This window comes from Cervus elaphus, chromosome 9, assembly GCF_910594005.1.
Source record: "Cervus elaphus chromosome 9, mCerEla1.1, whole genome shotgun sequence".
Taxonomy (NCBI): Eukaryota; Metazoa; Chordata; class Mammalia; order Artiodactyla; family Cervidae; genus Cervus; species Cervus elaphus.
The window spans coordinates 62,591,336-62,612,952 of NC_057823.1; the positions used below are offsets into that span (position 1 = coordinate 62,591,336).

The 21,617-nt window shown below is 52.7% G+C and overlaps 2 protein-coding genes and 1 long non-coding RNA gene across 4 annotated transcripts in view; 1 reads left to right on the top strand and 2 right to left on the bottom strand.

Annotated features, from left to right (window-relative positions):
- The window catches only part of PDGFRB (platelet derived growth factor receptor beta), a 37,347-nt gene extending 36,462 nt beyond the window's left edge, over nt 1-885 (bottom strand). For both annotated transcript variants that reach the window (XM_043913275.1, XM_043913274.1), the window contains exon 1: nt 459-885. The gene's annotated coding sequence lies outside the window, so the exon portion shown is untranslated. The remainder of the gene's footprint in view (nt 1-458) is intronic.
- The window catches only part of CDX1 (caudal type homeobox 1), a 29,429-nt gene that overhangs the window by 1,293 nt on the left and 6,519 nt on the right, over nt 1-21,617 (top strand). Inside the window, exon 2 of the mRNA XM_043913279.1 lies at nt 11,089-11,626. Coding sequence (XP_043769214.1) covers nt 11,182-11,626 — 445 coding nt within the window. The 5' untranslated portion in view covers nt 11,089-11,181. The remainder of the gene's footprint in view (nt 1-11,088; nt 11,627-21,617) is intronic.
- LOC122700403 lies at nt 3,211-16,232 on the bottom strand. Its single transcript, XR_006342766.1, has 3 exons — nt 16,148-16,232; nt 3,856-4,039; nt 3,211-3,363 (listed from the first exon to the last, which is right to left on the bottom strand). It is a non-coding gene; the product is annotated as an uncharacterized LOC122700403 (long non-coding RNA).

Here is a 21,617-nt window from a genome sequence, read left to right on the forward strand (position 1 = left end):
CCTAGAGCCAGACAGATTCTTAGGGACAAGGCTTGGGCCCAGGGACAGAGGCTGTGCGTCTGAGGTCCCCAGCCCCCTGCTAGATTCCCTTTCTATGTATCTGGCCGGATACATGGATACATCCCCGGATCCATCTCCCAATTCCCCTCTCATACTCCTTCCAGCTCTCCTCGCGGCCCCCCACAGGCAGTGCTTTGCTTTGGAAGCCTCTCCTCCCCCCCTCACTGCCAGAAACCCCTGGGATTTGTTTGATGAGGGCAAGGGGCACCCACCCCAGAAGCAGCCTGAGCAGGAGAGAGCTGGTTCCTCCAGCCCAGATGTCGCCCACAATCTCAGAGCCTCCTCCCATCTGGTTTTGTTAAAAATATTTTCCATTTTTTGACCTACCCAAGAAGGCGCAGTCTGGGACAAGGGGACAGGACAAGAGTCTGGGGTTCCCTCCTCTTCCCAGCGCTTACCTTGCTGCTGATGCCTTCTGAAGTGTGGGCAGAGTCCTGGGCTCTGGGCTGTCACCCCCTCCAGGAAGACCTCCTCACTGCCTACTCTCCCCTGTCATCAGAGGGACTCTGCTGGACCTGAAGTGGGGCAGTGGCAGAGCGGGAGGACAGTGAGGAGCGTTGTAGGCTCCCAGAGCCTCAGGAGAATGGAGGGAGTGAAGGACTACAGGGTGAGGAGTGGCCTCACTCCCAAAGCATCCCTGTGGAGGAGAAGGACTGCCAGGAGGGGCCGCCCTGGGTCTGGCTGCCTGGGTCGCTCAGCGCCTGTGGCGCTGGTCAGAGGGGCCCCGGCTCTCTCCTCCCAGTCCCTCCTTCTCTCTGGCTCCAGACAGGGCGGGCAGGGACTGCGGGCCGCTGGCGGCCCCAGGAGCTCACACCACTGTGGGCTTCCCTGCCCCCACCCCCCTACTTTGGGGGAAAGGCTGCAGAGAAGCCTCTGATTGGCTCAGCTGGGAGAAGGGGGGCTGGGGGCGGGGAGGGTGGACGCGTGTGTCTGTTTTCAATTTTAGTTTCCCCCTCCCTCTTTCTTTTCCCCCAAGTTTCTTGTTTTTCTTCCTCGTTTCCCTCTGCTTGCTCCCTCCCGTAGCCTGCTCACTCAGGATGTGAGGGGATGTTTAGAAATTCCACAGCCCACGCCAGCCAGCCGCTGAGTCACTTTTATTAAAGAGTGGCCTGGCCCACTAGCCTGATGCCTGTCTCGGGTGGTAGCCTCCCCTGGCTGTGGCACCCGGGGGTGGGTCCCCTCTCTGGGCCTCTGCTTTCCCATCTGCAGAGGGAGCTCTGATAACCCATCTGGTGACTCAGTCGACACTCATTCATTAAACAAGCTTGCTGAGCACCTACTATGTGCCAGACACTGTGCCAGGTTTGGGGGTTACAGTGGTAAGTTACAGTCTCTGACTTCAGGGTACCCAGCTAGTGGGAGATACAGTGCCCGGAAAGGGGGGCACTCCCTGAGGCTTGAGGGAATCAGAAAGGGCTTCTGAAAAAAGGTGACTTAGAAGAGAGAAAAAGCCCTTCTGAGGTTATCAATCACTTCTCATAAGAAGAAATCAAGGTCCATGGGTGAATTAGCACAGAAAGGGAAAGAGACATTCCCAAGGTCACCCAGCAAACTTCAGATTTTCAGACATCTTCCTCTATCATCTCAAAATCCCCAGAGGACCAGGAAAGGATTATTTCCTTGTTGTATAGACAAGAAACTGAAGCCCAGAGGAGTCAGATGAGCTTCACAAGCTCACAGAGCTACAGCAGAGCTAAGGCAGGATCAGGTCTGTACATACCAGAACAGACTCAGGTGCTCTGACCTCAACGGAAGACCCACACCGCAGTGTCGACTGGCCCTCCTGTCCTACCCTCTTCCTTGTTATCCCTTCCCCAACTCTCATTTGTCTTCCAGTACTGTTGTGTTCCATTTCCAACCTCTGCACCAAGGTCTGCCAAGGCTTCTCTGGGAGCCCCTGAACCTCTCACCCTCTCCTTTTTTTTTTCCTGCCTGCAATCCCATGGCATGCAGAAATTTCCCGACCAGGGATTGAACCCACGTGCTCTGCAGTGGAAGCATAGAGTCTTAACCATTGGACCTCCAGGGAAGTCCCATCCTTTCATTTCTTCAACCCTCATTTCCTCAGATCAGAACAAGTCTCCAATCACAGATTCCTGACCAAGGGCATCATTTTTAATGAGAGTTGGGTTGTGTCACCCTATCCCTACTACTGTAACACATGGGGAAACGGAGTCCCAGAGAGGGAAAGAGAGGTGTCCCAGGTGGAGCCCTACCTGACTCTGCCCAGAGTTCCGTCCATCCTGCCCTCTTTCTACACCCTTTTTCCTCCAACACCTCAACCCAGGTGTCTGTTCATGGGGGAAGGAGGTTAGGATTTCATGCCAACCATGGTCACCAATCTTGTGCTCATTTCTTGGTCTTGTCCCAGTGGGGACTGCCCAAGAGAACATTTGGGTTAGACCACACAGCGGGAGAAGGGTTCTTCAGACTAGGTGCACATGCTGGGGCGGGGGCTATGCGAGTCTCCCAAGGGAGGGCGCCTGGTCCAGCTCAGTGGCAAGGGAGTCATAGGGGAAGTCCAGGGACTCCAAAGACCACAGGGTCAGGCCTTCCTGTCCAAAGATTTCATCAGTCTTTGCAACTCCCCTCCTAGCATCTGCCTTGGCCATTCACCTCTGAAACCATGGTCCAGCTGCTAGGACCAGGTCAGTGGGGCTGGTGGGGGAGAACAAGGAGGCATTTCAAATCCTAATACCAAACCAGATAGTCTGGGAGTCACAAGACCCAGCTATGCACTTCTTGTGTGGCCTTGGATAGGTACCTTGTCCTCTCTGAGCCTCAGTTTTCCCATCTGTTCATAGCAGGCATGGGCTCACTGTGCTGGAGGGCCCTTGGGATGCTCTACCTATAAGTTTCTTAGATCTGGACTCTAGCTAGGGAGAGGAGGCGGGTGGGCCCCAGGGCAAGGGGACAGCTGGGGGCCAGAGATGCAGCATAGAGGGGAGGGGGCGGCTGCTGGTGGCTCCCCTGGGAAGCTGGCGGCCGCCGGTTTCCGGCCAGCCCGGCCGTCCGGCTGGCCCATCTGGAATCACTTAGCCCCTACCACCATTAACCCTTGGCAGGCACCAGGGCTGTTACGCCTCCTCACAGCTGAGATGGGGTTGGGGGATGCAGAATCACACGGAACACCACAGGGCACTCACCGAGGGCTGGACAGTTGAGGAAGAAGGGTCATGATTGACAGGGCAGGTTTCAGAGATGGAGACGGAGCTTGGTTCAAATCCCAGCTTTAGCAGTTCGAAGCTACAGGATCTTGGGCAAGTCATTTAAACTCCTGGGCCTCAGTTTCCCCTGTGTACTCTGAAGGGGTGAGCAGTAGGCAGAGCAGTGCCATCACACTGGGGTGATCAGCATGGCCCCCAGCCCCGCTGTGGACAGGACGAGCCACAAGCAGTCTCCCACCTGTCCAGATGCTATGGTCCTCTGACCATCCTGTCTTGGGAGAGGCTAGGGTGAGGGTGAGTGGGCAGAGCATGAGGTGTGGGGAGCCCTGCCTGAGGTAGAGAGTGCAGAGGGAAAGAGGAGCTGCAGGCCTTGGGGTTCAGTATATCCCCTTCCCACTGCACAGTGTCATGCTCAAGGATTAAGAACCAAGGATCTAATATGGGTAGTTCCAATCCAACTCTGCCACGTCCTAGCCATGTGACTGTGGACACATTACATGAATTGAGCTCAAAGAGCATCAGTGTTTTGAGCTGTAAAATGGGGTTGTTGAGAGGCCTGAGTAAGTGATGCACCAAAGGCATTTTGTTCAAGGACTAGGGCAGAGTGAGAAAGCTCCACAAAAGATACCTGATTCTCTGTTGTCACCAGGAGCTGCTGTCCCAGAAGTCCACCACCAGGGCTGGAGGGAAGCCCGTGCAACCGCTGATTTGACAGCCAGGATGTCTGAGGCCCAGGGATGGAGAGTGACTATGATGTGAGTCCAGGACAGGCACCCAGGTTCTGGTCTAGACTCTCAGGACCATGTTCTTCTCTAAAGGAGGGAATCAGGCTGAACTGACCCCCCTCCTCAGCCTCCACCCACGCTCCTTAGAGCCGGAAGCCGAAGCTCTCCGTAGGGTGAGGGAGGGGGGGCCAGAAAGGGCGCCTGAGTGGGAGAATTCCCAGTAGGCCGGTTCAGCACTCAATCAGGCAGCGCCAGCAGCCACCACATCTGGCTCTCCCACGCTCCCAGCACTGCCCCTCCTCCAGGCTCCCCAGGCCTGGGGTGAGGTCGCAGCATGCATGTCCCACACATTGGCACAGTCATCTTGGATGTCAGGGCCTGAAGAGCCCTAAGAGGGCCTCCATCGGACAGGCACAGACACTGAGGCCCAGAGAGTGGAGGGGCTTGCCTGAGGTCAGCAGAGACAGAAGGGGCCGGGAAGGCAGGACTTCTGACTCCCAGTGCAGTGTCTTTCCATCCTGCACACCCTGAGCAGGTAGGTCCTTGTACCTAAAAGCGAGGGAACCAAAAGAGGCACACAGAGGACACTGCCCCTCCCCCTCCTGGACACTCCGCATAGTGGCTATCTGGTGGGGCAGAGGGGCCAGTGGGGACTTCAGGCCACATTCCCACCCTAGATTCCTAGAACTGCTCTTGCTGGGCCAGGCTGTCACCACCAAGGCTTGACAGGGTCCCTGGAGATAAGGGCTTCAAGACCTTGCCCATCTCAGCCTCTCCCCAGCCTCCAGCTGGCCTTGGTCTTAGGGCCCCTGGGAACAAGGGTGTGTCCTTCTGGTACACAGATGGCTCACAGATCATCAGACCAAGAGGGCCCACAGAGGCCACATACCTCCCTCTCACTGGGTCTACTGAGGCCCAGAGAAGGCTAGAATCCTCTTAAGGGCACACAGCAGGTCTGGAGTGGGACCTCTGACTCTCAGGTTCTCTGTTTCTCTCAAACGATGCAAGTTAGTGGAACACCTACACTGAGCCCTACCTTCATAGAGCTCATAAACAAACACTAAGGAAACCACAGGTTAATAATATAAAAATTATGACAAGGACTTCCCTAGCAGTCCAGTTGTTAAGACTCTGTGCTTCCACTGCAGGGGGCACAGGTTTGATCCCTGGTCAAGGAACTAATGTCAAGGATCTCACATGCCACACCAAAAAAAGAAAAAAAATGATGAAAGAAACAGAGAATAACAGGCTGGATATAGGGGTTCTTGTTTAGGTAGGCTAAGACTTCTCTGGGGAAGACATATTTCAACTGACATCTGAGGTTAAAGGGCTACATACAATGCAGGGGCAGGAACAGTGTTCTAGACAGAAGAAACAGCATGTGCAAAAGCTGGGAGGCCAGAAAGAGCCTGGTGTGTGCGAACAGGAAGAAAAGCGTGGTTGAGGCACAGAGAGGGGACATAGTGGGGTATAAAGTTGGAGAGGTAGTAAAGTTTGGCCTTTGTCCTGAGGGTCAGCAGGGGCCAGTGCAGGATTTTAAATAGGAGATCGATGGGATTATGGTGGTACATTGAGGAGGATGGGCTAACAGGGGCAAGAGGTGAGGCGAGGCAGGGGGCTAGTGGGGAGGCTATGGTAGTCGACTATGAGCTGACTGTCCCCACCCTGACTCTGTCCATCCCAGAGACTGGAGGATGTTCCAACTGGGAGTTGGAACTTCTCAGCCCTAGTCCGTGCTTGACCTCTGACTCACAGAGTGACCTTCCTTTCCCGGCCACTGTATCTCCTCTGAACAACGGGTCAACACAGTGCTCCTTCGGATGAGCACATTCCGCCCCTGGACCTCTGGCTCGAGTGTCCCCTCTGCTCCCTAAGAAGCTGTGTGCTGGAGACTGCCTCCCTCCCCTACGCCTCTTGTTTCTGCACGAGGAGGGGAATCAGCACATCCTGTGTCAAGGTGGAGACTGAGCCTCCAGTGAGCCTTTGAGTAGTTCCTCGCAGAGCCAGCAGGTGGCACCCCCAGCCTCTGGAGGGGGCAGGAGGTGGAGGGGACCAGGATGAGAGGGGAGACAGGTGGGGAGGGGCTCCCAGGAGCCCCAGCACACACCCATGAGCCTCACACCTGTCCCCTGGAGGTGGGCAGAGGTCGCCATCCCCACCTCCACCTCAGGAACAGCTCCGAGAGGGAGAGTTCCTTGCCCAAGGTCACAGAGTGAGGTTGAGGCTGGGCTGGGACTGGGGAGCAATCTAGGTAAGCCTTCTGCTGGCCCTGGTGCCCACCAGTTTCTCTTTAGGCAAATCACTTCCAACAGGAAGCTGGGCCCAGAACCTCTTCTCTTTCAGGGCCATAAACCTGATTTAAAAACCAAGTTATCACCAAGATCTTTATGAGGCCATTGTCTCTGCACCCCACCCCAGAAGGCCCTGGTTGGGTGTGTGAGAGCAGCCCAGAGGGAGGACTTCCAGAGGGAAGAGGGGCCCAGTAAACAGCCGCTCCCAGAGATAAGGGGCTGTCACAGAGGAAGAGGCTGCGACCTGGGGGTGGGGGCTCTCCTGCTACACAGGGTCTCAGTGCCACATGCTAGATGGCTGTCCAAAGCAGCCAGCCCCCAGTGGGTACCTTGGGGACACTGAGGCCCAGGGAGGCAGGGGTTCAAGGTCACATGTGAGTCAGAGGCCAAGGCAGGGGGAAGACCTGTGATTTCAGGTGCCCAGCTTGAAAGTTTTAAACAAGGTTATAGTGTCCTCTTAACATGCAACATGACGGGTAGTTTAGGTCTCTGATTGAGGGGTCCACAGAGGGGTGAGGGTGGGGGATAGCTGAGGCTCTTTTGCATGAGGAAGCCAGAAGAGGAAGAAGAACTAGGTATTTGTTTAGGCAAAACCCTGGGTGGGAAGGAGAGGCACATACAGACTCACTATCCTTCCAGGCAGCTCAGCTGGAGAGGAAAGAGAAACTTCCAGACAAGCCCCTGACCTGCTGTGTGGGCTCAGGCAGGTAACTTCACTTCTCTGAGCTCTAGCTGCTTCATCTGCAAATCAAATTGGGGATAACAATGACCTTACCTTACTGGGTTGTGTGAGGATGAAATGAGATTAATACACGCAAACAACTTGGTATGATGCCTGGCACTCCATAAATAATGATGCTTTATATTGTCATTTACCGATTATTTACCTATTTATATTTATTATGCATTATTTATTAATGCTCAACAAATAATGATGCTATTGTTATTATTATTTCAGCACAGGTGAAAGAGTAAACACTGCAACCTCAGAAAGATTAAGTGAAAGGGTGCTGAGCTGGGCATCAGAAGACCTGGGTCTGATTCCAGTACAGTGCTGACTTGCTGAGGGAACCTGGAAAAAAAATCCCTGCTTTCTTCAGGCTTCTGGGCCTCAGTTTCTCTATCTGTAAAAGGAGTGAGTTGGAGGATCAGCCGGGCAGCCTGGGAAGCCCTCGGGTATTTGGGCTGGGCAGCAAGAAAGGCACCCAGCTTCTGTGCCCAGCCATGTGTAGCTCTGGCCAGACACCTAGCCTCTCCATGTTTTCTGCTTCCTTTCCTCATTCAGCAAATGAGGCCAGCTTGTCCCACCAGTACCCAGGGCTCAGGAAAGAACAGGCCCAAGATGGGGTGACAAAAAGATGGGTAGAGGCCTCTCCAGGAGATGTCTGTGGAGAGGTAGGCACCCCCTGCCTCCACCCTGGGAGAGGATGGCAATGAGGGGGCCATGGAGCCCTCCCCCCATCCCCACGCACCCCCAACCCCAGGCCTCAGGCCTCCCTGACTCTGCTCTCTCCCTGGCTAGCGAAATAGTCCCTGCTTTGCCTGGAAAGTCCCCCCTCCCTCAGCCACCACCCAAGTCCTGAACACTTCATCACTCCTGGACCCCTGCCCAGCTTCCCTGTAGCTCTTGGGCTTCCCGCCTCTCCTCTGGCTCATTCTCCACACACCAGCCATAGCCCCCTTCCCACCAAGCAAAACCCTTGATAACATCCCCACCCCCCCATCCCTCATCAAGCTTGTTCTGCCAAGCCTTGCTCTGTCTCTCCCCACACTCATCTCTTGCCCCTGTCTTGTGCCCCCGCCACCATCAATGAACTCCAAATCATTCTTTCAGTTCTGGAAGACCACGTGTCCCCAGCGTCAGCCTCTCTGCTCACACTGTCCCTCTGACCACAGTGCCCTTCCCTGCTCGCCAGGGCCCTGACTCATATGTCACATCCTCTTGCAAGACTGCCAAGTCTCCTTCCCTTGGGAGAACTCTCTGGATTCCAGGCCCTCTCCAAAATGTAATTTTACCCTTATTTGTGATCATTTGATTCATACCTGCTTCTCCCCCTTCCCATTCTGTAAGCACCCCAAGGACAGAGCCTCACCTAGTACCTAACACAATGTCAGCATAAAGGAGGAGTGTTAATACACATTTTCCAAACATATGAACTGCCTGCAATGCAGGAGATTGCCTGCAATACAGGAGACCCAGGTTCAATCCCTGGATAGGGAAGATCCCCTGGAGAAGGAAATGGCAATCCACCCCAGTATTCTTGCTTGGGAAATCATATGGACAGAGAAGCCTGGCAGGCTACAGTCCACGGGGTCGCAAGAGTTGGATACAACTTAGCAACTAACTACCACCAAACATAGGAATACACGAACAAATGAATTCCTATACCTACTCCCAAACTTTAAGCCTTCCATCTAGCTCTGAGGTAACATATTCTTGGAATCAGAGGGCACCTAGAGGGCACCAACGTCCTCACCTCCCAGGATAGGCATCCTGTAAGCAGCATCCCTGACTGGGGACCTCCAGCAATCACTTGCGTACCTTCTGTGATGGTAAACTCACTCTCTCACAACTGTCCTTTCATGACAGACGGCCCCTTAGAGAGCACTTTATTATGGAGGAGTTGAAATCTGTCTGCACCTGCAGCTTTCTCTCTCAGGTCTTAGGTCTGCCCTGTTTCCTTCCTCAAACTCAGATTTTCGAGCCACCCTCCAGGTCTTTTCTTCCTGCAGTCCAGTCTAAGCAGTGCTGGTTACACCAGCTCAGAGAACAGAGCCCAGTCCTCTGGGGTCTCTTCTCCCTTCTCTGTGTACTTCCCAGTTGCTCACCAACCCCTTGAAAGATTGGGTCCTGGGTTCAGATGGCTTCTGAGCAAACCATCCCCAACACGTCCACTTCCTGACCTTCCCTGCTGAAGCTGTAGGGAGCTCATCCATGTCAGCCACAAACCAGGAAGCCCTCTTTCCTCTCTTCCATGAACAGCATTCATTTTGCTACATAGACTTGGGCACAACCCCTTTCCTTTCTGGATGTTGGTGCTTCCCCCTGTACAATGAAAAGAGCTCCTCCAAGCACGAAAGGGCATCCTGGGCTCACTGTCCCTCACTCGGTTATGGTATCCATCAGAGTCCCAGAAGGACAAGATGCTGACCAAGATCAGCCTCATGGCCGAGACACCGGTGCAGTCACTCAGGGCCCAGTGTTTAGAAGGGTGCCGTGCTTGGCTGTGCACTCTGCGGCTACCATCTTAAAATTTTAAATGAGTTTTGAACAAGGGATCTCACATTATTTTGCATTGGGCCCTGTGAACTGTATCCTCATCCTGACATATCTGTCTAGTCCTGAAATGATGCTGACCTGCCCTGGCTAGTGTGGCAACTCAAGGGAGGGACAAGCTGACTAGATAAGACTCTGATTCCACCTTTGGGGCCACATGTCCCTGCACATTTAGGGGGCTCCCAGGAAACACTGGAGGATCAAACCCCATAAGGGGTTTTTTACAGGCCTTCTGATCCAGAGCCCTGTTCTTCATGAATCCTTCCCCCAAACCCTCAGTTTCGCTCCCCACTCTCAGTTCACTAATGGCCTCTCAACTCTTTACCCTCACCGCCCCCACCACACATCATAGCTCTGAAATGTTTGACAGTCTTTAATTGGGTAGGATGGAGGGGGGAGGGGGTGATGCATGAAACATTTAAAATCCAAGAGGTCCCCAGCTATAATAATAAATGGATTAGGGCTTTAGGATAAACCAACTATTAAAAAGACATTTTTTAAAATCAATTGAAATACTCTGAATGTGAATGGGTATTAGATAATACACCGAAATTTGCGTTAAATTTTCTTAGGTTTGATAATAGCATATTATGTAAGAAAATGTCCATTTGTTTTAGAGATGCATGCTGCAGTATGTAGGGATAAAATGACACGATGTTGGAAATTTGTTTTAAAATACTTTAGCAAGAAAAGGGAGGCGAGTCAGTTAAATAAGTGTGGCAGAATCTTGATAATGGTTGAAGCTCATGACGGGTCTATAGTGATTCACTCTACAATTCTACTTTTGTGTGTATTGGAAACTTCTCATTAAGATGAAGGTAGGGGTGGGGAGGAGGGGGGGGGTTGTCAACAGAATTGTGAAAGGTTCCCTAGAATATCTCTAAAAGAATGCTCCTACCCGACTTCTGTGAGAACTTCCTCTGCAGCGCCAACTCAGGTGAACTCCCCAATTGTTTACAGACTCTTGTATGTGCATATGTGCATTTCCCCCAGGGGAAAAACATCCACAGCTTTCAGGAGAGACTAAGAGGGGTCGTGACCCCTCCTCCCCCCCAAAAAGATTAAGGACCCGCTACCTTAAAGACGAGAACCCTGTTTGAAGTCAGCGGTTCCTTCCTTTCACCTTAAACTGGTCCCTACCGACTGCGCCACAGGCCCGGTGCGGCTGTGTGACGCTAACCTGCAGTCCCCCCACTACCACCACTCAGATCCCTTTTCTTCACCTGTAAAAGGGGGTTGCGGAGAGGTCGGTGTGGCGGCAGCGAGAACAAGCCGCGGGGAGGACTAGGCCCCAAGGCCGCTAGGCCGGGGCCTTGCAGAGGCTCCCATACCTAGTGATGCCTCGAAGCTCGCCGGGATGCGCCCTCCGCGCCCCCACCCTCTCTGGCCCCAGAGTCCACCTCCCGCTTGGGGCGGCAATTTGTCTCCTTTTGAACCCCCCGCCCCCGACGGGTTTTCCCCTTTGATTCGCGGCCTGGAGGCTCCCCCCGCTTTGAAATGCAAACCCGCCGCGGCTGGGGCGGCCGGCGGCCCAGAGCTATAAAAGGCCTGGGTGGGGCGGGCGGCAGCGGGGCTGGGCGTTCAGGTGTGCAGTCGCTCGTCGGGGCAGCCGGCTGCGGCGGCTCCAGGGCCCAGCATGCGCGGGCGGCCTCGCGGCCACCATGTACGTGGGCTATGTGCTGGACAAGGATTCCCCCGTGTACCCCGGCCCCGCCAGGCCCGCTAGTCTCAGCCTGGGGCCGCAAGCCTACGGCCCTCCGCCCCCGCCCCCTGGACCCCCGCAGTACCCTGATTTCACCGGCTACTCTCACGTGGAGCCGGGCCCCGTCCCCCCTGCAGCCTGGAGTGCGCCCTTCTCTGCGCCCAAGGACGAATGGGCTGCTACCTACGGCCCGGGCCCCACGGCTCCCACCGCCAGCCCGGCCCCGCTGGCATTCGGGCCCCCTCCGGACTTTGGCGCGGTGCCCACGCCCCCGGGGCCTGGCCCGGGTCTCCTGGCGCAGCCCCTCGGCGGCCCAGGCACACCTTCCTCACCCGGAGCACAAAGGCGGACACCCTACGAGTGGATGCGGCGCAGTGTGGCGGCTGGAGGCGGCGGTGGCAGCGGTAAGGATCCCTCTCTCGCTCTGGGCCTCCGAATGGTTCCCCTGGGCGCCAGCAGGTGCTGTCTGACCTCTGCCGTGGCCCTGCTTGGGTTCCAGAATGTGGCCCCCGACCACTCTCCCTGGAGGCTGTTCTCTCACTTTCCCCCTTCTGAATCCCGGCCAGCCAGAGCATTGGAAAGCACAACCTGTCTTTCCCTATACGTAGGGAAACTGAGACCCAAGCAATGAAGAAATACGCCCTGTAGGAACTAAACACAGGTCCCCAGACCTTTATCCCTGCGTAAACTTTTGGCAGCACTGGTCCAGGTGGTCATCTGTTCCTTGCACCCCTATCCCAGCCTCCAAGCTGCAAGCCCCCAGGGGACATGCACTATATGTGTACACACACAAGTCACTTTCCTTACCAGGTCTCAGTTCCCTATCCATATAATGAAGAGATTGGCGGGTCATATCCTTTGGGCTTAAAAAGAGCCTTCTTTGGTTACATCGGTGGTGGTTGAGGGTCCCCACCTTACCATCCAGGGCTCTTCCTGAACTCTTGACCCTGGGGGAGGGGACAGCAGCAGCAGTTGGGAAGGTGGCTACTGTTTGGCTCCTGAGCCTGTGAACCTCCTGCCCCCAGGCAGGCCTCTCGGATCCACCCTCTTCAAAGGCAGGGGAGAGGGCAGGACAAAGGCTCAGCTTTAATAGGGGGTGGCCTGACCTCTTTATAGGTCCCCCCTTTGTCATGTAACAGGCTGGGCCTTGGCTCGGCAGTGACTCCTGTCGGCCGGAAAGTGAACATGATACCCCATTGTCCTGACTGTGTTTGGCCTGTCCTGACAAAGGCCACCTGGCCTTAGGGGCGGGAAGTTGGCCTGCCCACCCTTTGATGTCCAGCCCCTCCTCCCCTTCCCCCAGCTGGGAGTGAGCCTGGGCCTTCCCCACCTCTCCACCCTCTCTCTCTTCACCCCCATGTCCCCTCACACGGACAGCTCATCCTGGGGCAGATGCTGCGGAGGGGGTGATCAGCAGCTACAGGTCTGACTGCAACTGTACCACCTCCTTGAGAGTCCCTGGGACGCAGAACCTCCTATCTGCCTCCAGAGGCCTCAGAGGACTGAGGTTTCTGCTGCCGCTGTGCCACTTATCTCTGTGGCTAAACAACAGCTAATTCTTACAGAGCACCTACTAACAGAGCAGGCGCTGACCTAAGATCTTTTCATCCTTCTAACTTTATCATGGTGACTATTATCATCCCCCTTTTCAAGATGAAGAAACTATGGCATAGAGAGATGACAAAGTAGGGCATATATAGTTATACTTTTGTAACCAGTACATGGTGGGGCTGGGATGTGACCAAGCCTGTGCTCTAATCCTCTCAAAAGAGTCCCTTAAATCAGCCATCTTTTCTAAGTCTCAGTTTTACCAGCTGTGACATGAGCGAGAAGGGTCTTGTACATTTGTTTGAGTTACAAAAGGACTCCTTTGAAAAATGTGGTGGAAAGCATAAATATTCTCTCTAGGAAAAAAGAAAAAGTGTTTTCTAACTGGGCAGACAATTTCAGGGGTTCCAACGGCCCCTAGAAGCTTTATCCATAAACCTCAGTTGATAATTTTACCTTAGATTATATGAGAGAAAGTGTCTGGGGCCACAGACACTTGGGGTCCTGTGGTTCTATGTCTCTTCTCTGAAGAAGAAAGTCCACTTGTCCTGCTCCTTTATTCCAGTTGCTACTTCCTGCTCATCAGCCGACCATGGAGATGGATGGGGAGGTTCTCCAGGGGCCTGTGGCGGTCAGAGGACTGGCAGGAGCCCTGAGGAGCTTCCAGGCTGTGTGATGTCAGGCAAATCCCAGCTCTCTGGGCATTGGAGCTGCCAAACCCAGTTCGGCTCGGGTCTCAAAAGTCACCGGAAACTGTTGCCCTGGGCACATTGGAGGCCTAGGAGTAACATTGCCCAAAGGCAAACATTCTTTCACTCTCACTCCCAGAAAGTAGAAGGGTGGGCCAAGGGAGGTTTGGGGGTTCCCAAGGAAAGTGGCCACCCCTGGAGCCAGGCAAGAACCATTCTGCCATTAGGAAGCTGGAAGCTGCCTGTCCACTCAGGTGGCATCTGAATCTGACCGGTGCTCTTGAGGCGAGGGCAGAACTGGGTTGAGGTTACAGACCCTCCCTGAGAGAGGGCCAAGCCCCTTTCCTCTTTGGCCTCAGCTTGTCCCTCTGGGGAATGAAGATGTGGGGTCTCCAGGGGTGTTTCCTGGGTAACACTGTTGTCTGGAACAGCAGAGGGTAGGTCAGTGCAGGCCATCCCCACACCCGCCCCCCGCCCAGTGCTGCTGGTCCCCGATCTGATGGTATCCTTCCTGCCCCTTCCTTGCCTTCTGTGCTTCTAGCACTCTAGAATATCTGACTGGACAGTTAGAGACCAGATATACAGATGGGAAACTGAAGCCTGGAGATTGTAAGGGAATGTTCTGGTTTCACACAGGTGGAGGCTGGGCTGGGGTATATGTTGGATGAGTCAGTTAAAAATTTTCTGATGGCTTCCCATCATATTTAAGGCAAAATTTACACTCCTTCCTGAGGTCTACAAAGCTATATGTGCTTCTACAGGCAAGTCTTATACATTTGCTGTATTCCCTCTTCCAGGAAAACTCAAGCTGTCTCGTCTTTCAGGTCTTACTTAGCTTAATGGCCACCTCCTCAGAGAGGTTCTCCATGATGTTCTGAAGTCGGTGCCTCCCCCACATACCCGTTGATAATCTTTGCCTTGTTTCCTTCAGAACATTAACTTACTTATTTGTGTGTTTGTGTGGTGTCTATTCCCACACCAACCCACCAAGGTAAACTCCCATGAAGTCCAGAACCATGTTTATTTTACCTATGACTGTGTTTTCCTGATAGCTCTGTTGGTAAAGAATCCGCCTGCAATGCAGGAGACCCCAGTTCGATTCCTGGGCCAGGAAGATCTGCTGGAGAAGGGAAAGGCTACCCACTCCAGTATTCTGGCCTGGAGAATTCCAGGAACTGTATAGTTCATGGGGTCGCAAAGAGTCAGACATGACTGAGCGACTTTCACTTCACTGTACTCCAGGCACCCAGCTCCACGTGTGGCATCTAGTAGGTGCTCAATATTTTCTGTTGAGTGAATGAACGGGGCAAGTGTCTGAAGGACAGTAAGACAGCTCTGGGAGAACAGAGGAGAGATGAGATCTAGATCTGGAGATGGGACCCACAACTGTCCAGCTAAGCCGCTCATGCCAGTGGTGGAAGCCTGGTTGCCCCTTTCTCCCGATTCCATGGATGGGCAGTACTCTGTTCTTACCCGGGGAATTGGCGGAGCTGAGACTGGGACTAAGATGCCAGTTTTACCTAAGGAGAAGGCAGCAAAGCTCAGGAAGGTGCGGGAGAGGCTATTATGTTGTCCATAAACAAAATATTAACCAGTTCTGAGTGATGACTGTCACTTGACTGAGGCCAGGATGGTAAATGACTGCAAGTGACTCTATTCTTGTCTTCCCCTTTTGTGTCTGTAAATGTTTTCTTTAGGAATGTTATAAATCATCCTCTGTCAAAGGTTCAGTCTCTGAAGCAGTATCAATAAATAGTTTTTCACAGGTTAATGGCCCATTGGTGTGGCTGAAGTCCCATACAAGTAGGGAAATGTTCACTCAGATGATAAGACTTGTAGCAGGGTTTGGATCTTGGTCCAGCCTCTTTAGCTATCAGACAGAGAAACTGAGGCCCATGGAGGGGATGAACCCTCCTTCCCCCACTACGTTCCAGGCCTTCTCCCTTGGCTCATTGCCACAGCCACCAACCTGGACTCTCACCTTCAGCCTCTCCCCAATACCCTGCTGCTGCTGCTGCTGCTGTTTAGTCGCTAAGTTGTGTCCAACTCTTTGCAATTCCATGGGTTATAGCCCACTAGGCTCCCCTGTCAGTGGGATTTTCCAGGCAAACATATTGGAAGAGGTTGCCATTTCCTCCTCCAGGGGATCTTCCTGACCCATGGATCAAACCTGCATCTCCAGTGTCTCCTACATTGGCAGGCAGATGCTTTACCACTGAGCCACCTGGGAAGCCCCCCTACTGCCCTCGATGTCCTCTAAACCAGGGGTCTACAACCCCCTGGTACTGGTGTGTGACCTGTTAGGAATGGGTGGCACAGCAGGAGGTGAGCAGTGGGTGAGCAAGCAAAGCTTCATCTGCCATTCCCCATTGTTCACATTACCACCTGAACTATCCCCCATACCCACACTTGGAAAAATAGTCTTCCATAAAATCAGTCCCTGGTGCCAAAAAGTTGGGGGAGGGCGGGCACTGTTCTAAACCACTACTGGATTTACCTTCTCAAAGCTCATCCCCTGCTCAAGAGCATCCCATGGCTCCCCACTGCCATGGAATTGCCCTTTCGTTTTATACCATTCAATTGCTGTAATGAAAACTCAGCCCCATTTCAGAGTCCTCTTGAGAACCAGCCCCAACCCACTCTTGAAGCCACTTTCCCATTAGTTTGTTGAGATACAGAAATGCTTACCTGGGACGGTTAAGAGTCCAGCTTCAGAGCCTCAAGCCTGGAATTGTATTTCTGTTAGAAGCTGCATTAGCTGCAGTCAAATTGATGTGGATCATTTCTCTAAGCCTCAGTTTCTTCCACTGTGATATCAAGATGATAACAGGATTACACCTTGAAGCAATGGTTCCTGTAAATCACAGCCCTGAGCCTGGCATACAGTAGGTACTGAGTGTACTAGTGCCTGTGACTATTGATCTCTACCTGTCAATTAGCAGGTGCATGAGAGCACATACCTCATATTCCCTGCCTCTCTAGTGTGGGTTCCTTGACCTGAACTGTCCTCCTCTATCTTTACCAGGTCAAATGCTGCTTCTCCAAGGCCACCTCCTCTAGGAAGCCCTCCTTGGTTCCCTCCCCTCCCAGCACTGTATCAGATCCTTGTTTGAACATTTATCACTGACTGTCTTGTTGATATCTGCCATCTACCATGTGTTATCCCCTCAAGGAACAGTCCTAGTCAGTCTCATCCTCCTCCTCGTGCCTTGCACATAGTAGGAGCTCATGATAAAGCTAATAACTGTGATATCAGCTGATTCTCTACCACGTGCCAGGCATTGTGTCAAAAACTCCACATGGGTGATCTCATTTAAGTCTCATAATAACTGTAAGAGGTGTGAGGATCTATTATTAGCTTCATTTTTACAGATAGAGTTAATGAGGCTTGGAGAGGGTAAAGTGACTTGCCAAAGCTCACACAGCCAGGTTTGCTGCTGCCCAGGGTTCAAACCTAGACTCTAACAGCCTGACGACCATCTATCAGATGAAGCAACACACTCAGAATGGGAGCCCAAGCCCCTCTCCCCATGTGCATTCCAGTCCAGGTGGGGAAAAGGAGGCCAGGCAGTGATGAGCTGTAAGAGGCTGAAGGGGGAGGATGGGCACAGCAGGCTGTTTAAAACCTGTTCTCCAGGCAGAAGCTCCATTCGACACCTCGTCTCTCAGATGTAGCTGGGAAGGGGGGAATGACCCAGTTAGAAGGTGGCAGAAGGCTTTTTTTGGTTGGGTGTTTCCCCCCCACTTTGCAGATATTGCTGCCAAGAGCTTGGGGAATTGTTCTGAAGGACCAAAACAGCTTTATTAGCTGCAAGCCTCTCTTATTGGTGGGAATTATCTTAATGAGATGCCCCTCAAGTTTCTGTCCCAGAATTCTTGGGACCTGGAAACAACATATATGTCTAGAGTCAGGTCCATCACCAGGTTAAGAGGCTAAGCCCTTCCCCTGCCATACTTGCCCCTCAGCCTTATAGGGGTGCACCACAAAGACCCCTCAGCATCAACAGAGAGAGGAAACAGGTGTCAGTGGAAGCCAAGACTGACCCTCCAGGCTCCGATGTCTTCCCACAGCTCTCAGAGTCAAACCCAAGCCCCTCACTCTGGGGCTCAAAACCCTGCTGGCCTTTTCAGCCTCCTCTCTCGCCTCTCTCATTCATTCATGAGGCAGGAGGCAGTGCTAGTCTCCGAGTCTTTCTTCTGTTCTACTGGGTGCTGGGGATTCCTGCCAGGGCAAGGCACACGGGGTCCCTCGGGGGTCTGGCCCTCTGTTGCTACTCTCTCTGCTTTAGGGCCTTTGCACATGCTCTTCTGTTTTCCTGGGATATTCTTCCTCATTGGTGGCATAGAGACCTCCTTCTCAACCATCAGATCTTGGCTTAGATGTCACCTCCTCCAGGACACTTTCCTCAAGCTAAATAAAGTAGGCTCTCTGCCCCCTGCCACCCCACCCCCACATCTTAATCATAACTGTAAGAGGTGTGAGGTTATGCTCTGAGCTCCATGCTTCCTTTCCTTCACACTAATCACAGTTTGTAACTATTTCTTATGCTGGTTTGTTTTTAATCTACCCCCCACCCTTGAAAGTGGGAATGAACCATTTAATAAATAAGTACCAAGCACTTCCCATAGTAATAATAATATGCACTACCATCTATTGAGTGCTCACTATTTTTCAAATGCAAGTATTTTTGACCCTAGAACAACACATTTCTCTATTAGAGTAGTGGCTGTGACTAAGGCTGTGTGAACAGTGGAGTTAGACAGAAGGATGTCCTTTGGAGGTTAAGCCAACCAGCTGATGGATGGGATGTGGGGAGTAGGGAAATTGCCACCTAGGCTTTTGGCCTGAGTGTCTGGAGGAGAGGGGCCATTTACTGTGAGGAGAAGGCCAGGAAGCAGTGAGTCTCTGTTAAGTTTAACAAGGATTCATCAAGTACTCACTGTGTGTGTCTGGCACAGTTGCAGAACCAAATGAGCAAGATGCATGGTCTCTACCATCATGGAACATGTAGGGAGCCAGGAACCAAGGGGTAGGGATTTGCTAAGGTCCCTCAGTGAGCATGAAATGGGCTGGGGTCCACAGCCCCTCCCTCCCTGCACCTCTGCCCCAGATGTGATTCTTCGGGACCCACACCTGTAGACGATTAGGCAGGGACCTCACCTCCAGACCAGAGAAGGATGGCCAGGGTAGGGCAGAGGCCTGGAAACTCCACCAGGAGACAGTTGAGAGGCTGAAGGTTGTTCAGCCCAGAAGACAGAGGGATGCAGTTGCTGCTTGTAACTCCCAGAAGGGCTGTTCTAGGCCAAAAGTGCCCCCTATTTCTGGTGCCCCTTGTGGAAAATCCTAGGAAGAATATAACTGTGTGATGAACGCAAGGACAGGCTGCTTTGCAGATAGTCCAAGCAGTCGGGTTAGGTATATGCTATGAGGGTGTGGGCATCTGGACTTTGCTGGGAGTTTGGTCTAGCTGTGTTGTCCAATAGAACTTCCTGTAATGATGGCTCTGTATCTATACTGTCCAGTGTGCTAGCCATGAGCTACACGTGTCCACTGAGCAATTGCTATGTGGCTAGCATGACTAAAAAACTGAATTTTTAATTCTATTTAATTAATTTCAATTTAGGTAGCCACATATGGCTAGTAGCTGTCATATGGGACAGTGCAGGAAAATTCCTCTCCAGAGTTCCTAGAACGGTAATCCATTCCTGATGTGCCCCTTATTCTCCACTGAGGATTCTCTTGCCTCTTTTGTCTCTGCAGTCATCATCTTTTTGTCTCTGCATCATCATCTTATTCCTTCTGTTCCTCCTCCTTTCCCTCGTATCCCCCCTCCTCCCTTCCCTTCTTTCTTTTTCTCCATTGTCACAGATAGCTTTTATTAATATCTTGTTAAATAATACCTTGTTAAATACATGATCACATCTACTCTCCACAGATTCCATGTCTGAAGGAAGTATTCCTGTCCTCGTTTCACAGATGAGTAATGGGATTCAGAAATGTTCAGAGGCTTACCTGGGTTCCCACTGCTAGCCCACAGCCGGGCTGGGTTAGAACCATCAGGTCTATTTGACTATGAACTTTCTGTCCTCTTCACTGCCTCCCATAGCCAAGTCAGACTGGGGACCTCCTTGAAGAAGCCGGGTGAGGGGAAGATGCAGAGGCAGCCTGGGAGGAGGAGGGGGCGGTGCTGACTGAACTTATTGCCTAGGAAGGAGGGTGACATGGGTGGAGAAACTTGCCTAAACCTGCAGGGGCCCTGAGTGTGGCTGGTCTGGCCATCCTCTCATCTCACCCCCACACCCATGCTAGCCTCACTCTTGCTCCAGGAATGAGCAGGAGTGAATGAGGAATTGTGCTAGAGCAGCTAGGACTGGCAAACCAGCCAAAACAAGGACTAATCATGGGCCCAATAGAGAGTGCCTCATGGCCCAGGGAGGATATCCATCCATCATAGAACTGGGCAGCAGAAGTCCACCCACTGGTCATGCACATGGGGAAATGGGTCCAAGCTGAACATCACATGTCCAGCTGGTGGCCCAACCAGACTGCCCCACCCCCAGGCAATGTTCTTTGCCCTGCGGGCCCCCATCAGGCAGCATTCCTCCTTCTCCCAAGGGATCCCTCCAACATCCGCTTCTACAAATAGCTCAGTTCAGCTTGTCTTCTCCATAGCTCTTTGCCCTTTGCAAACTGCTTTCACATCCATTTTGCTCCCCAGGGGGAAGGGAAGCCCAAAGAAGTTCAACCACTTGTTAAGTCCATTAGCTAAGGATGCAGACCTGGGCCCAGGTCCGTAAGGATGGGCCCAGAGCTACAGAGAAGTTCAGAATCTACAGGGCCCTGGGAGCTGACACCCAACCTCTGCAGCTGCATAGGAGAAACAGGCCCAGAGGGGAGAGGGGACTGATTTACGGCCACACCGGGACCTGCTGACTCCAGCTGGTGATTCAGAACCCCCTCTGGTAAGCTTGTTAAAGATGGCAGAGAGACCAGGATGCAACAGGCCTGAGAGCTTGTGAATGTGGATTTTTAACAAGCATCCACGCCTGCCTGTGTGCATTTCTCTGAGCCTGTGTGTGTCTGTTGGGTGCGGGGGATTTTGACGTAAAGCCAGTGGGGTTGGACCACACAGAGAGGGGTCACGGATTTGTGTTCCAAGCTCTGAGGGCCAGAGCTGGCAGTGTCATCCCTCAGGGCCACAGACTCAGCAGGAAGAGGTCAAAGGAAGTGCTGACCCAGAGGCCACTTGATTTTCTGGGAGCCACCAACTCCGCCCTGGGGGCAGAGGCTGAACTCTGTCCCTGCCTGGCCCAGGCTGGATGAGGAGGCCCCACTGCAGACTGCCAGGCTCCTGCTCGCACCCTCCAGCTGGGCAGACTTTGTTTCTAGACTCTCAGACAGGGAAATCAGTCTTAGAATTCTTTCAGCAATAATAACAAATATAATCAGAGCATCAACAAACATTGGGAGCTTCATGTTTCCAAGTTGGAAGAGACCTTATAAATAAATGGTCTCATCCAACATACAATCCATTGCTTAGATCCATTTCCCAGCATCCCTGCCATATGGTTATCCCACCATGGAAATCATTAGGATCTACCTTTCCCTGCATGCCTACTATGTGTTCGGTATATGCTAGGCATCATTCATTCATCCATCTCAAGTGACCCCCTATATACTCGGGTGAGAGTTAATTATGGGAGACCTTACACTGGGTGATTGGTTCTAGTGCTTAGACAGACCTGGGTCTGTCTCCAGGTCCCCCCTGCAGGTGTGCAGACCTTGCTGGGCCTCAGTGTTCGTGTCTGTAAACTGGGGCTAACACCTACACAGCTTCACAGGTTGTTGAGAGATGTATACAGAGTTCTTGACACATGGACATATTGGCTGTTATTAGAATAATTATTGCCATTTTCTAGATACAGAACACGAGGCTCAGAAAGGTAAGGTGACTGTCCTAGATCACCCAGCCAGTGAGAAGCCGGACAGCAAGCCCCAGAGGTCTGCCTGCTCAAACAACCACATGTCATGGTCACCTGAAGAGCTTTTCAAGTATCAAATCCCTGAGCCCAATTTTAGTCCCCCTGAGCCTGAACTTCTGGGCCAGAATCTGTGCTTTTAAAAGGCTCCTCGGGCATTTGAGGCTGCTGGTCAGGA